The sequence below is a fragment of the Buceros rhinoceros genome, unplaced genomic scaffold (genome assembly GCF_000710305.1).
Source record: "Buceros rhinoceros silvestris isolate BGI_N320 unplaced genomic scaffold, ASM71030v1 scaffold20886, whole genome shotgun sequence".
Classification (NCBI taxonomy): domain Eukaryota; kingdom Metazoa; phylum Chordata; class Aves; order Bucerotiformes; family Bucerotidae; genus Buceros; species Buceros rhinoceros.
Genome location: NW_010416029.1, coordinates 1311 through 2007, shown reverse-complemented (window position 1 = coordinate 2007; position 697 = coordinate 1311). Strand labels below are relative to the sequence as shown.

Sequence of the window (697 nt, the reverse complement as noted above, 5' to 3'; positions counted from 1 at the left end):
CTCCTTCCGCAGATCGATCAGGATGGTGGCGTAGACCATGGGGACAGAGAAGCAGCCCACCCGCTGCCGGTTCTTGGTGGGGAAGTAGTCGGTCGTCCGGCGGTAGTAGCCCTGTGGCACACCAGTGTGATGCTCTTCCGCCACGGCGGCGGGGAGCCCTTCCCTGGGGCTTTCCAGGGACATACCTGGGGCGTGATGCCACACCAGAAGTTGGAGTAGAAGGTCTGTGAGTCCAGCATGGGGGCCACCACCGACTTGTTCTGCGCCATGAGAAACTTGAGGGTCTGGTTGTTGGTCAGGATGCTGTCGGTGTCCACGAACTGGGGGGACAGAACAGGTCTTCAAGGCACGGGGATGCCTACCTCAGCCACCACCCCGCCAGTGCCCAATGTCCCTTACCAGGATGTAGTCTGCCCGCTTCTCCCGGGCGTAGGTGAGAGCCTCCTGCTTCAGCTTCATCAGGTTTTCATAGCGTTTGTTGCTCCAGTGCTTGGGCCCGAGCTCATCAGGGTAGGAGCTGGGCAGGGGAGAGGCAGGGGTTAACCCCGTTCGCTGGGAACGCACAAACTCGGTGCAGTCGACACATGCCGGACAGCTGAGTCAGCCCAGCTCTGCCTCGCTGCTGCCGACTCCTCCTGGCAGTATCCCCGGTCGGGGAGTGGGGTGCTGCTCTGGGAGCCCCTGACAGCCCCCAGCA

General features: G+C 62.4%; 1 protein-coding gene across 1 annotated transcript in view; it reads right to left on the bottom strand.

The window, feature by feature from the left end:
• Positions 1-697, bottom strand: part of LOC104494779 (probable inactive glycosyltransferase 25 family member 3) — a gene marked incomplete at its 3' end in the record, with an annotated part of 2401 nt that overhangs the window by 1454 nt on the left and 250 nt on the right. Inside the window, exons 2-4 of the mRNA XM_010137661.1 lie at positions 400-517; positions 186-320; positions 3-111 (exon numbers count right to left, since the gene is read on the bottom strand). Of these exons, the coding sequence (XP_010135963.1) occupies positions 3-111; positions 186-320; positions 400-517 (362 nt within the window). The remainder of the gene's footprint in view (positions 1-2; positions 112-185; positions 321-399; positions 518-697) is intronic.